The sequence below is a fragment of the Ochotona princeps genome, chromosome 15 (assembly GCF_030435755.1).
Source record: "Ochotona princeps isolate mOchPri1 chromosome 15, mOchPri1.hap1, whole genome shotgun sequence".
Lineage (NCBI taxonomy): Eukaryota > Metazoa > Chordata > Mammalia > Lagomorpha > Ochotonidae > Ochotona > Ochotona princeps.
In genome coordinates this window covers 50151716-50162798 of record NC_080846.1, presented here as the reverse complement: position 1 = coordinate 50162798, position 11083 = coordinate 50151716, and the positions used below count along the sequence as shown (strand labels likewise).

The 11083-nt window shown below is 58.1% G+C and overlaps 1 protein-coding gene across 1 annotated transcript; it reads left to right on the top strand.

Annotated features, from left to right (window-relative positions):
* The first annotated feature begins 300 nt into the window (after window positions 1-300).
* Window positions 301-5561, top strand: HOXC10 (homeobox C10). Its single transcript, XM_004583157.2, has 2 exons — window positions 301-1176; window positions 4438-5561. Exons 1-2 carry the CDS (start codon window positions 423-425, stop codon window positions 4713-4715), a joined length of 1032 nt encoding a protein of 343 aa, XP_004583214.2. The 5' UTR covers window positions 301-422; the 3' UTR covers window positions 4716-5561.
* Window positions 5562-11083: the final 5522 nt, after the last annotated feature.

The following is an 11083-nucleotide window of genomic DNA, read 5'->3' as shown; positions in this document are numbered from 1 at the left end:
TCCCCCCATGCAGAACCCCCGTCCCCCTTCCAGCCGCCCCCCACTCCCACCGCCCCAGCGGCCCCGGGGGCGCTTCCTTTGTTCGCGGGGAAGGGCATGGGTGCCCCTACCGCGAGACAGCTGCTAGGTGGCGCTGTTACTCCACGCTGCGCGCTCCGCCTGCCGACAACTTGACCCCGCTGACGTCACGGCCGTCTGAATCATCAAGGCCATTTTCAAATCCCATTGGTCTAGCCGTCACATGGTGAGGACCGAATGCGCGGATAATTATGGGGCTGATATTTCCCCCCCACACCCCTTCCCCTTCTCTTTTCCTCCCGCCCCTCCGGCCGCCACCCCCCCTCCCGGATGGGGGAGGGAAAAAAAAAAGATGTCAGCTCCTCCGCTGTAGTATTGCTCCTTAAAAACCCCTCTCTCTGAAAATGACATGCCCTCGCAATGTAACTCCGAACTCGTACGCGGAGCCCTTGGCTGCGCCCGGCGGAGGAGAGCGCTATAGCCGGAGTGCAGGCATGTATATGCAAGCTGGGAGTGACTTCAACTGCGGGGTGATGAGGGGCTGCGGGCTCGCGCCCTCTCTCTCCAAGAGGGACGAGGGCGGCAGCCCCAACCTGGCCCTCAACACCTACCCGTCCTACCTCTCGCAGCTGGACTCCTGGGGCGACCCCAAAGCCGCCTACCGCCTGGAGCAACCTGTTGGCAGGCCGCTGTCCTCCTGCTCCTACCCACCTAGTGTCAAGGAAGAGAATGTCTGCTGCATGTACAGCGCCGAGAAGCGAGCGAAAAGTGGCCCTGAGGCAACCCTTTACTCCCATCCCCTGCCGGAGTCCTGCCTCGGGGAGCACGAGGTGCCCGTGCCCAGCTACTACCGCGCCAGCCCCAGCTACTCGGCGCTGGACAAGACGCCCCACTGCGCCGCGGCCGGCGACTTCGAAGCCCCCTTCGAGCAGCAGCGGCCCGGCCTCAACGCGCGCGCCGAACATCTGGAGTCGCCTCAGCTCGGGGCCAAAGTGAGTTTCCCTGAGACCCCCAAGTCCGACAGCCAGACCCCCAGCCCCAGCGAGATCAAGACGGAGCACAGTCTAGCGGGCCTTAAGGGCAGCCCCTCGGAGAGTGAGAAGGAGCGGGCCAAGACCGCCGACTCCAGCCCCGACACCTCGGATAACGAAGGGAAAGGTAAGGCCGCCTGGGCCGCGGGGGCCCGGCCAGGGTGCTGGGGCACTGGGGCTTGTGGCCCCAGGTAGGGGGAGGGGACGGAGAGCCAGGGGTGCAAGGTTGGCTCCCCACCCCTCACACACACACACATACACACACCCCTCAAGAAGGCCCTGGGGGCGGTTGGTCTCTGGAATGCGTCCCCCCTGCTTGCATGCGGCTCCCCTGGCTGCATCGACGCGCCAGGCTGGTGGCACGTCATTGAGCTGCGGCATGGAGGTGCGGATCATCCTCTGGGGTCTGGGGTGCCGAGGTGGGGGGCGGTGCGCACCGCGCGGGTTAAACCTGCAGGGCGCCGGGGTGCTGGCCCTGGATGATGAGGGCTCCTGGGTGCGCGCGTTGGTTTGCATTCGCTTTCTCAAGGCTGTTTTCCCCCCAGGACGTGACTGGGGGGAGTTGATGTGTGCCCCCCGCCCCAAATCCCTGCCCTCGGCTCAGGTCAGAGGCTTTCCAAAAGAAAGAAAGGGAAAAAAAATGTCTTAAAATGGCGATCTGGAGCCACGCATTAGGGAAGGCTTAGGAGAGATGAGAGGGTTCTTTTTCTTGCGTGTTCCCAGCTGAAAAATTGTTTCCTGCGAAACGCGATTTGTTGTTTGTGGGTTTGGTGTGTGCGCGCGCGGTTTGGGCTCCTGCGGTTTTTGGCTCGGCCCGGGGGGCCTTGGGCCTTGGGCTGGGGCCGGAAGAGGTGGAGGTGAAGGGCTGCTGGCCACATCCCTCCCACCTCCAGATGCCTGGCTAGGAGATGGCGTTGGAACAGGGCATTTGTTGTGTTTTCGCCTCCGCTGTGCGTTTACCCCCCCCTAGTTAAAAAGCACTTTTCCTCCCACCCCCACCCGCGTTGGTTTCCGAAAGCTGCCTCCAAGTGAGTGTTGGGAAACATTTCTGTGTGCGTGGCAAGCGGTGCTCTCCTGAAAGGGAGTGTGGCTGTGCTTGGAGTTCATTGTGGTTTTGGTTGGAGAGAAAAAGACTGGCCAGAGTTCAAGCTCAGGGTTCAAGATACAGGTCTTGCTGGAAGATCCTGGCTGGGGTGGGGCATGGGGGGTGCGCTTAAAGACCTTTTCTCTGACACCTGGAGAGAGAAGGGGCGGGGGCGGAGCGCGGGCGGGAAGCTCAGCGAAAGGACTTCTTCCGGAAAAGTTGATGCAAAACGCCTCTGGAAAGGCCCAAGGAGGCCCGCTGCAGGCTCCACACCCTTCCCCAGGGCCGGGTTGCGGGTAGAGACGTGGATGGTGGAGCTAGCTGGGGCGGACTGGCCCCAGTGGAGCTTTCTATGGGGAAGGCTACCTACACGTTCACCTGCAGCGACCTACACGCTGCCCTCGCTCAGCTAGTTCCTGGCATTCACGCAGGCACGCTGTTTACACAGGCATCCACCAGGGCAGAGCCTTACCCTTATGGGGGCTGCTGTGCCCAGGTGGCCTGCAGAGATCTGGCTGAGAAGCTAGCTGAGGGTGGGTGCGTGAGTGAAGGCTGTGGGGAGGCTTGGAGGGGTGCCCCCCTGCAAGAAGCCTTCCTGATCCGTGGCACATGTGCAGTGTGGGGGGGTAATGTTACCCATCTCCACAGACCCTGAGCTTAGTTGGGGTATACATGTAAGGTATAAAATGCTGCATGCTTCTCCTGCCAACATCGAAATCAAGGTGACTAAGTGTACCTCCTAACTGGAACTATACCCATCTTGGAGGCTTCCCTTTTTCTCCTGCTGTTCCCCCAACAGTCTAAGCCCTCCCTCCCCAACCAAGCCCGAGAAGCCCACCCATCCCCTGTGTTCTCCTTGTACCCACCCCCATCCCATCTTGGCATCTCAGTCAAAGACAGGATTGACGAAACTTACCCAGTTGTAATTTCTCTCCCTCCCCTGCCCCCCCCACAAAAAAATTCCCCGCAAAACTAACAAAGAAAACACAGAGGACAGAAGTAGAGATGGAAACAGTAAGGCAATGTGGCAATAACCTGCAGGTACAGAACCGAGAGAATTATTGAGAACAGAACATTCAGATTTGGCAAAGTGCAACCTCCTGAGGCTTGCAGGACCCTCCCCCTTCTTTTTCTGGCATTCATTTGGTTAATGTGCCTGCCCAACCCCCAGTCCAGTAAGACCCCAAAAACCTGCCAGCCACCTTCATTTGGTACTGAGAGAGCGCACAGAGCTATTGGGTAGAACCATTCACTGGGAATTCTGCTTGAGTCTCCCTAAATCAGATGACCCCAGGTCCCCCTTTCCCTGCTGCTACAGGAACAAAGTTGGTCCATCACAGTGAGGGTGTGTGCCAGGGGAGAGGAAACGCAGGTAATTCTCTCACACTAGCTCCCCCCTCCCCCGCAGACACGTGCAGAGGGATCTTTTTTCATATTGGTGTGAGAATCTCTGCAGGTAACATCCGTGTGGGTGTGCTGGTGGCATCCCATCAGCACAGACTAGGCAGGAGGCTCCTAGGAGGTGGCATCCCCTCCGGCGCCATCTCCCTTGACCTCCTTCCTCTGGAGGAAAGTTGTCTGAGGACTCCTCAGTCTGCCCCCAGAGCTGTTGCCCCTGACCTCTGCCTGGGGCGCTGGCTGCCCTGCCTCGGGGACTTGCCCCTGGGAGAGTTGTCTGTGGAGATGACTAGAAAAAGGGCAGTGGGCAAGCTGAAGAGGCACAGTCACCCTGGGGCACCTCTGGTGGGGGCAGCACCTGGGGGCTCGCTGCAGGCACAGCTGGATGGTCGCTGGCAGTGCCAAGGCCAGGACAGAATCCTTCACCAAGTAGTCAGAGCTCCCTGGGGATTGCTGGGGGGGGGGGAGTCTGCACTCAGGTCTGGGGCCTGGAAAGTGCTTTTCAGCCTTGGTTACATCCCCCCCCCCAAAGAGCTGGAATGGAACAGTACTGAAGGAGGGTTTCTTGAGATGTGGGGCAGCCAGTAGGATTAGCAGCTGGGGGAAAGGAAGAGAAAGAGCAAGAACATTTAGAGAAATTAGGGTCTCCTGGAGTCATTTACATTTAATAAATGCTTTGGAGAGAATGGCCTCCATCACCCCTTTTCCCTGGTTAGTCTAGACCCCAGAGAAATCCTTAAGAGCCCCCCCCCAAGTCAAGAGGACCCCCAGTGGCCAGATAGGCCCGCAGCTGGGCAAGGGCTGGCTTAGCCACCCCACAGCAGGCTGGCCAGGGCTGCAGCCTGCAGGCTGCCCCGGGGTTCCCTCTTGAAGAAATACTTATGCAAATAATGTTATTTTTAACAGAGGAGATAAAGGCAGAAAACACCACAGGAAATTGGCTGACAGCAAAGAGCGGAAGGAAGAAGAGGTGTCCCTATACTAAACACCAGACGCTGGAATTGGAGAAAGAATTTCTGTTCAATATGTATTTGACGCGAGAGCGCCGCCTGGAGATTAGCAAGACCATTAACCTTACAGACAGACAAGTCAAAATCTGGTTTCAAAATCGCAGAATGAAACTCAAGAAAATGAACCGAGAGAATCGGATCCGGGAACTGACCTCCAATTTTAATTTCACCTGAACGTGGGGGGGCTTTCCCCTCCCCTTCCCTCCTTTTCCCCGCCCCCCTCCCTTTGTGCCTGGTGATATTTTCCCTCCCTCTCTGAGTATAAATGCAACGCGTCTGAAAAAAAAAAAAAAGGCAAAGACTATCGTCCAAGGGACCTATGGCTTGTGCTGTGAGGATGCCTCTACCTAGAGCATGAGCAATGGGGTGCCAGGGTGTGTGATGTGGGGTGCGCCCTTGGTAGATGGGGGTGGGAGTGTGGTTGGTGTGTGTGTCAACCCCTCACTCTCCCACGCACTCGCCCTTAGCATTCTGTTCTCCGTGCAAACTTAAGACTGAATCCACCGATGGTAGGGAAAAAGAAAGGAAAAAGCTCAACCAGAAAGGGTCTGTAATCTGGCAGAACAAGTCAGGATCGCTTCTCTTCTTGCTGTGTCTCCTCCTTAGGATAATAGAGAATAATTTGGAGAAAGTTCCGCTAGTGTTCCTGTGTTTGTCGTAGCTCCCCGTGCCTCCCCAGCCTCCTTGTGTCTAGCCCTCCCAGTTGCTCTGAGAATCTGCTTGAAGTCTTGTATTCGTACTGCTTTTTGCTTTCCTCCCATCCCTCCCAGAGCCCCCCCTCCCATTCACTAACATCCCAGTAATTCCATCCAGAGGAACAATAAAAAAAAAGATAAACCTAGAATATAGCCAAGCGAAGGCAGAATGCCTCTCCCCCAACCCTAACCCTTCTCCAAAATTACCTTGTTCCTGTCTGGGAGTTGTGTTATTTAAAGATATTCTGTATGTTGTATCTTTTGCATGTAGCTTCCTTAATGGAGAAAAAAATACTAATAAATTTCCAGAATCGTACTCCTCAAATGGGTGGCTTTTTTGTTTTTAGTGCTTTTTTTTTTTAGTGACACCCCCTCCTCCCCCCCAAGCCGAGCGTGTGGATGTGTGTGTTTTGTGTTTGAATCATCTCCCCGAGCCTTTCTAGAATGTCTCTTGGCGGGTTTAATGTAAGTGAGAGACCATAACGTTGATTTAAATATTATCCAGGTGACCACAATAAGTCAAGGTCATAAAACAGTAATGTCAGGACGGTCTTGGTGCGCGCGAGAGGTGGGTTTTATGATCTGCAAATATAATGTGGTGCTGCAGTAAAAGATGCGTTTAAAGGTGACTGGAGGAGGGAAAGGAGGCAGAGAGCAAACTGCAATCTTGAAGAGCAGACGGATCTGATTGCCTGGGGTGCTGAGCGGGTGCACCCCACTGCTGCCGGGGGGCACCCCAAGAGGCCCCCCCACCATCCAAGGAGAGGAATAAACTTAACCACTGGAGGGGCACGAGGAGCTCAGCGCCGCCCCCCCACCCCACCCCTCGACAGCAGCGAACAGAAGCGCCAGCAGCAGGAGGAGGAGGCAGCGACAAGGTAAGAGGAGCGGTTTCTTGTTCTTCTCTCAGCGGCCGAGTGGGGACTAGCGGTGTCCCCAGGTGTCTGGCGAGCTGCGGGCAGAGCCTGGAGGAAGGTGTTGCAGGCAGTGTTGCTCACGAAGAGCTCAGGCGTGCCTGGTGGCCGCTGGCAACTGAGGGCAGCGGCCGGGAGCCTCCCCCCCACACCCATCCCCGGCCCATGGCCATGGGATTTGGCGGTTAAAGGTGGTGGTGGGGAACGAATTGGTGGCTTTTGGCTTCTTTATCTCTGCGGGGGATTGAGGGTCGCCTTGAGGTCGGCGTACCCGTGTTGTTAGGTGTCGCTCTGTCGGGTTGTCTGTTGGGAGAGGAAGGTGTGTGTGTGGGGGGGTGGTGGATGGGAGGTGCTGGAGAGGGTTGCAGCTTGAAGCTTAGGTTTTGCTGCCTTGGGCTGGTTTGGGTGTGTAAGCCAGATGCATGCTCTTGGTTCTTCCCTAGCACTCCCTTGGTTTGGGGGCTCTGCCAGGCTAAGTGGCAGCCGCTCCAGAGTGAGCACTGGCGCTGTGGCGCAGCTATTCAGGTTCCCCCAGGAAGCCCAAACTGAGCTGGGAGAGGGATAGTGTCAGAGCAGGTCCTGGAGGAGAGTGTGAGAGAAGCCAGAGGAACCAGACTGGGGACCCAGCTCCAGAGAAAGGCTTCCCCCCAGGGCCAGAGTTCTACTGCAGGGCTGGAGGGGAGGGGGAGGTATAGCGGCTGGCAGTCCCCAAGTCGCCCGGACCAGAAAGTGATGCAGCAGCCAGACCCCCTCCCAACACACACCCACACACCCACACCCACCCAGCCACCCAAAATCTGCTCTGAGTCCTTAGGGAGATTGGGGGGCGGAAAGGGGGACGGGGCCGAATTTCTTCCTTCCCCAACCCCCTTCCCTTCTCCTCCGGATAGACGCAAAGCCGAATCTCCCGCCCTGCTCGTTCAGCTGGTCTGTGGCTTAGGTAGTTTCATGTTGTTGGGATTGAGTTTAAAACTCGGCAACAAGAAACTGCCTGAGTTACATCAGTCGGTTTTCGTCGAGGGCCCCCCCACCCGCCTCTCCTGCCTGTTCCCTCCCAGAGGGACTGCCCCCACAAGCCCCCTCCCAGAGAAGGCCAAGTGGGGTGCAGACCGAGGAAGGGCAAGCCGGGAGTGGGGCCGCGGGGCAGCCCAGGGAACCCCACTTTCTACCATCATCCAGCTCAACTCATCCCAGTCCCCAGGACCAAGGGAGACCGAGGGAGTTCTTCCCGCAGCTATTGTCTCCCTGAGCCCAGCTGATAGACACAAAGAAGCCAATTCCAAGGAAATTCAGGAGTTAGAGTGTGAGGTAGCCAGGCAGGGCCAGCTCAGTGGGGCAGCAGGGTGGGGCAGAATCCCTAGAACAGCACAGAGAAGACAGGGAGTCTGTGGGAATGCCGGGCTAGTCCCACTAGCCACTTCCAGGGCTCCACTCTGCCTCCGGCCGCCTGGTCCGGAACTGGAGCTTCCCCTAAGGAAAGCAGAGACCCCTACAGGACCCAAGAGTTGGGGAACTTTGTGCCTCCGTAAAGCCACCTTCTTTTTCCCCTTCTGTAGCCCTATATCCAACAGCAGGGCATATTTGGGGTATCATTGCTGGGTTCCAGGAAAGCCGTCAAGTCCAAGGAGCCACCTTCCCCACCATATCCTACAGGAAACCCAGGCTCTAGGCTCTGTCTAGTCCATCACCACCTGCCCCCCCCCCGCTATAGGCCTGGAACTGCGTGGCCGTGGTGGCCAGGCTGTTGCCTGTCCCCGCGCCATGCGGAAATTTCCAGGGAAGCAGAAGCTGCCAGTGCTCAGCAACACCACGTTGTTGGAAAGCTGGCGGGCTGATGCCAGGAATGGCGAGGGAGTAAAATGGGGCAGGGGGAGATGGAAGGAACGGAAACTTTAGAGCGCTTCCTCCATTCCTGCCCCCTCCCTGGTCCCTCAATGCTTCAATTCTGGCCCGAGCTTGGGGGTGTGGAGAGAGAGAGAGAGAGAGAGAGAGAGAGAGAAGGCTTTGCCTGCGGAGAAAAGTGGGGGAGGGGTCAAGGAGACTGGGAGAGACATCCCTGGTGTTAGAGCCCACAGGAGGTCAGGTTCTTGGTCCTCGGACTTGGGAAATAATTATGACTATTAAACATTGTCAGCTCTCCCACAGGAGGGGAACAAAAGCATGGCCTTGTAACAAAATAGAGACCTGGAGCTCCTGATGCTCCAAGCGTTCTGGGGCAGGTCTATGTGCCCCTGTCTGAGGGTCCCTTTCTCTCTCTTCTCTCGCTGGCTCTCGCCCTCCCTCCCCACCAGCTCCTCTGGGCACTTTCAGATCACCACCTGCTTATATCCATACCATCCTCTCTCATTCCCCCCTCCTTCTCACACAAGAGAGATTTCCTTTGACCCCAAGGAAACTAGGCTTCTCTCCCCACTCAGAATTGCTGGTCTGTTCGTCCATCCGTCCCCACCCTTTGTGGGAGGGAATTATTTTTTTGTTTGTTTGTTTGTTTGTTTGTTTCTACTCTTGAAAGGCAGACTTCTGTGGCTCAGACTTCTCTGGCTCCCTGGGAAACAGGCTGCTAGTGAGCGTGGGAGCCAGATGGTGGTGGTGTGGGGGGAGGGAAAGCAGGCGAAGGGGTCCCCCAGCCCTTGAGTCTTCAGGCTGCCCCAGGCACACAGCCATGTGGGGTGAAGGGGCTCCCATGCCGGGACAGGATGCTTAGCAGCACTTGGCTTGGAGAAAGCCTGTCCCTGATGGGCCGAAATTCACCAATGAACGACTTCTAGGCTTTGGGTCCCTCTGCCCCCATTTCCTGTTTCCAAGCTGGTGGGTTTATTTGGGAAGGGGATGGTGGCCCCAAAGCCGGTGGTCGGAGGAGTACACCCCATCCAGAGGACTGGAGCAAGGTTTCAGAGGGCCAAGGTGAGGGCCAGCCTGGTGGTAACCGTCCAGCCGCGGGGGCCCTGGGGCTGTGGATCATGGCTAAGGCGATGGTGATTATTTATTCGCTTCGCTGGAAGGGAGTCTTCAGAAGGAACAGCGTGAAGAGGAGGGGAAAAAATTATCTCTCTCGTCTGCGGATATTAAGATGGATTTTTATTTCTTAAAGGACCCTCCCCGCCGAGAGCGCATAAGCGTAAACTTAATATATGCTCCGCAGCCCAACTCCAGAAATCGCAATAAAAGTTAAAACCTCCCCTACTGGTTTTTTTTAATTATGATATGGGAAAGAGGAGCAGGATTTATAGAGCTGAACTCTGAGTGTTGGAGACTTGCGGGAGAAGGAAGCAAAGGCAAGAAGAGCTCGGCAAGGAGAGAAGCCTTGGGGCTCTGAGCTGCTTCACAGGCTGCGGGGGCCTCCCTGGGATCTCAGGCCCGGCCCACCGGCCCGGTGCCTCGCCTTGGAGATGCAGCCCTTCTCCGGAACAGGTGAAGGGGGCGGCGGCGGCGGGGGGCGGCCGTGGAGGGCGGGGAAGGAGGCTGCAGGGCTCCGGGGCTTTTGTTATGGATCCCCACCCCACCCCCCAGGCAGGGGAACAGGTCTCCAGCGGTCCCGGGTAGCGCCCCGCAGCCCAAGTGCGGCCCTGGCAGGACGGCTTGGCAAAGGAGGGACGTCCGGGCAGGGCGCGCGGAAGAGCACGGGCAAGGTGGACTGTTTGGTGGACTTTGGCCCGGCAGATGGAGCAGAGAGGGCTCCCGGTGGCTGTGGCCAGTAGCGAGGCAGGCAGCCGGATGTTGAGTCTGTGGGAAAGACCTTGAGGTCTGCTGGGTGTCTGGGCTGCCGGGGGGCGGCGGCCCAGAGCGTGGAGCGGGCAGCGCGCGCGGGGGAGCGGCGGGCAGTGCGAGCCGGGCAGCAGGCCCTGCGCGCCTCTGCGGCTGCTGGGCCGTGTCCTGGGCGTCTGAACCGAGGCTCAGCTACGGTCGGAGCGTGGAAAATAAATGCAGTTACGGATTTTTTTTTCTCCCTCCTTGTGTCTTATCATAAGAGGTCCTTTCTGCTTCTCTCTGGGTGTCTTTCGGAGATACCTGGATTCGGTCCAGAGCAGGTTGCCCGCGGGAGGGCCCCGCGAGCGGCATCGCGCGCGAGGGAGGGAGAGAGGGAGGGAGGGAGGGCGAGAAGGAGGGAGGGAGGGTGGGTAGCGGTGGCTGCGGTGGCCGGGGCTTCCCTCCCTGGGAGGGAGGCGGCTGCCCTGCCTCTGTGGCCGTGGGGAGTCGCGGAGCAGGTAACAGAGGTGCTTGCCGAGGCGGGAGTGGACCAAGCCTGCCAGAGGGACCGAGTCTTCGGGTTCTCTGCCCGAGGCCCTGGAAGGAGAGAAGGTAGGGAGATCCGGCGTCGGCCAGGCCTGGCGAAGAGGCCTGGGGAAGGAATTTGAACCTGTGCATGATTTCAGGCTCGCACTCATGTTGTGAGTCTGCCTGCCTCGGGAGATGCGGTTGGCGTGTCTGTCTGAAATGCCCGGATCTTTAGGCTCTCCTTCCAAGGGTTGGGACGGGGGGTTGGGGAGGGGTAAGGGTGTAGGAGGCGCGCGAGTATTAAAAAAAAAAAATCGAGAAATTTTGTCAGAATGTGCACTTTCATTCATTGGATTCCGTGCGGCTCGGCGGGGCTGCCCGCGGCGCCCCCAGGCTGGAAGGGCGCGCTCGCTCGCGTCCGCGGGGCGCCCTGCACTCGTGCGGCCTCCACCCCGGGGGCAGAGTTTCCGGCTCCAGGTTCGCGAGTCTCCCTGAGGTCTGAGGCCAGACAAGCTCCCAGTCGCGCCGGGGAGGGCGGGGGAGAGGCCAGCCGCTGCGGCCCTTTAATTGTACTTCGGGCCGGTATTGTCTCTGCTTTTCGCCACCTCCGCTTCCTCAGTCTGAGCTCCAAAGTCACTGCAAATTTCCGTGCGACACACACATCACACAAAAGATCAGGTAACGGCGCGCTCAGGGCCACGGGGGCTCCTGCAGCCCC